The sequence below is a fragment of the Pundamilia nyererei genome, unplaced genomic scaffold (genome assembly GCF_000239375.1).
Source record: "Pundamilia nyererei isolate P.nyererei 1_Seehausen unplaced genomic scaffold, PunNye1.0 scaffold00022, whole genome shotgun sequence".
NCBI classification, from domain to species: domain Eukaryota; kingdom Metazoa; phylum Chordata; class Actinopteri; order Cichliformes; family Cichlidae; genus Pundamilia; species Pundamilia nyererei.
This window is the reverse complement of record NW_005187423.1, coordinates 2,322,358-2,323,902: the sequence shown is the minus strand read 5'-3', so window position 1 is coordinate 2,323,902 and position 1,545 is coordinate 2,322,358. Positions and strand designations below refer to the sequence as shown.

Below are 1,545 nucleotides of genomic sequence, written 5' to 3'. Positions count from 1 at the left end.
TTTTTTTTTCTTTTTTTATTCCACCAAATGAATGGTTACAAAGCAAACCCTGCATGTATTAAACCTGCATCATTAAGGAGCCAAAACACAAAGCGTTTCAGACAAAAATCACTTTCTATCACATTCATTGATACCAATTTCTATGAAAATCACTATGGATTTAGACGTTGGTGACCTACATACAAACAATGAGGTTTTAATTTGGAGTGAGCAGCTGATTTTCAGCAGCAACATCTACAGCCAGAGGCACAGGGGTTCATTAGGATTCACGCAGAACTCCTTCAATTCCTGAGATTAACTGTTTGACACTAAATCTTTCACAGCTCTCACCAGCTTTGTCTGGTGACAGTTACGTTACATTCATTGCTTATGAATCCACTTTATGTGTAATAGCTTAAAAGGTAATTGATTAGGTGATTAGAGTAAATCAAAACTTGTATACTATTTTCTTTAGTATACAAGGGATAGCTCAGTAGGTAGAGTGGTGGCCCCATGATCGGAAGGTCGGGGGTTCAACTCCACTGAACGGCTACCCTGAGGTACCCCTGAGCAAGGTACCGTCCCTACACACTGCTCCCTGGGCGCTGCATTGGTGGCTGCCCACTGCTTCACTGGGTGAATGGGTTAAATGCAGAGGAACTATTTCCCTATGGGGACTAACACATACACATTATTATTCATGCTTCTGGTCAGATAAAGAAAGTCAGACAACAACAGGAGCCATTATCAAACACATGCACCATGTGTCCTTAGAGACATACAGTAAACTGGGTTTGGAAGTTAGAAGCAGTACCTGCTCCATGAGTTCAGAGAAAGCTGGTTTGCTCAGAGTCTCAAACAGCATTCTGACAGAGTTGAGATCGATGCCTGGGATCTTTGGGTTGGTTTTGAAATGGGTATCATCACTGAGAGAAAGCAGATAAAGAAAGATATAAGTGAGACCTCAGCAAAGGATAAAAAACAGAGCTCATATTCAGGGAATTCGTGATAAAGCTTTGATGGAAAGTTGCTTTGGATTAAACACAGGTCTACTCCAAGCTGTCATCCAGCAAGTCAGCTGTGAGTCACCTTTAGGTAGGTGTGATAATACTCACTGCAATATAAGCAATGGTTAAGTATACATGCAGCCTAAATGTATTTACGTCTATCCCTAAGCAGATCTCTTCTTCTGCCTGGGAGATGACGAGAGTGAGAACCAGTTGATAAACACACTCGCTGCTTCGCCTTAAACAACCCTCAACATATCACTGACACTGAGCATTAAAGATTTAGCTATCTGTAAATGCCATCTTCCTTCCCTATAGGCACAACAAGACAAATACTGACTGACACAGTGGACTGATCCCTAATGGCAACTATTTACAGCACTGTAGCTCAGGTGGCAGAGCAGGTCAGCCACTAATCAGAAGGTCGGTGGTTTGATCCCAGGCTGCCTCCTGGCTGCATGCCAAATATCCTTGGGCAAGATACTAACCCCGTGTTTGCCTACTGGTGGTGGTCAGAGGGCCTGGTGGCGCCAGTGTCCAGCAGCCTCGCCTCTGTCAG

The 1,545-nt window shown here is 43.4% G+C and overlaps 1 protein-coding gene across 1 annotated transcript in view; it reads right to left on the bottom strand.

Annotated features, from left to right (window-relative positions):
• The window catches only part of herc3 (HECT and RLD domain containing E3 ubiquitin protein ligase 3), a 36,652-nt gene that overhangs the window by 21,797 nt on the left and 13,310 nt on the right, over positions 1–1,545 (bottom strand). The window contains exons 12-13 of the mRNA XM_013909252.1: positions 794–905; positions 180–234 (exon numbers count right to left, since the gene is read on the bottom strand). Coding sequence (XP_013764706.1) covers positions 180–234; positions 794–905 — 167 coding nt within the window. The remainder of the gene's footprint in view (positions 1–179; positions 235–793; positions 906–1,545) is intronic.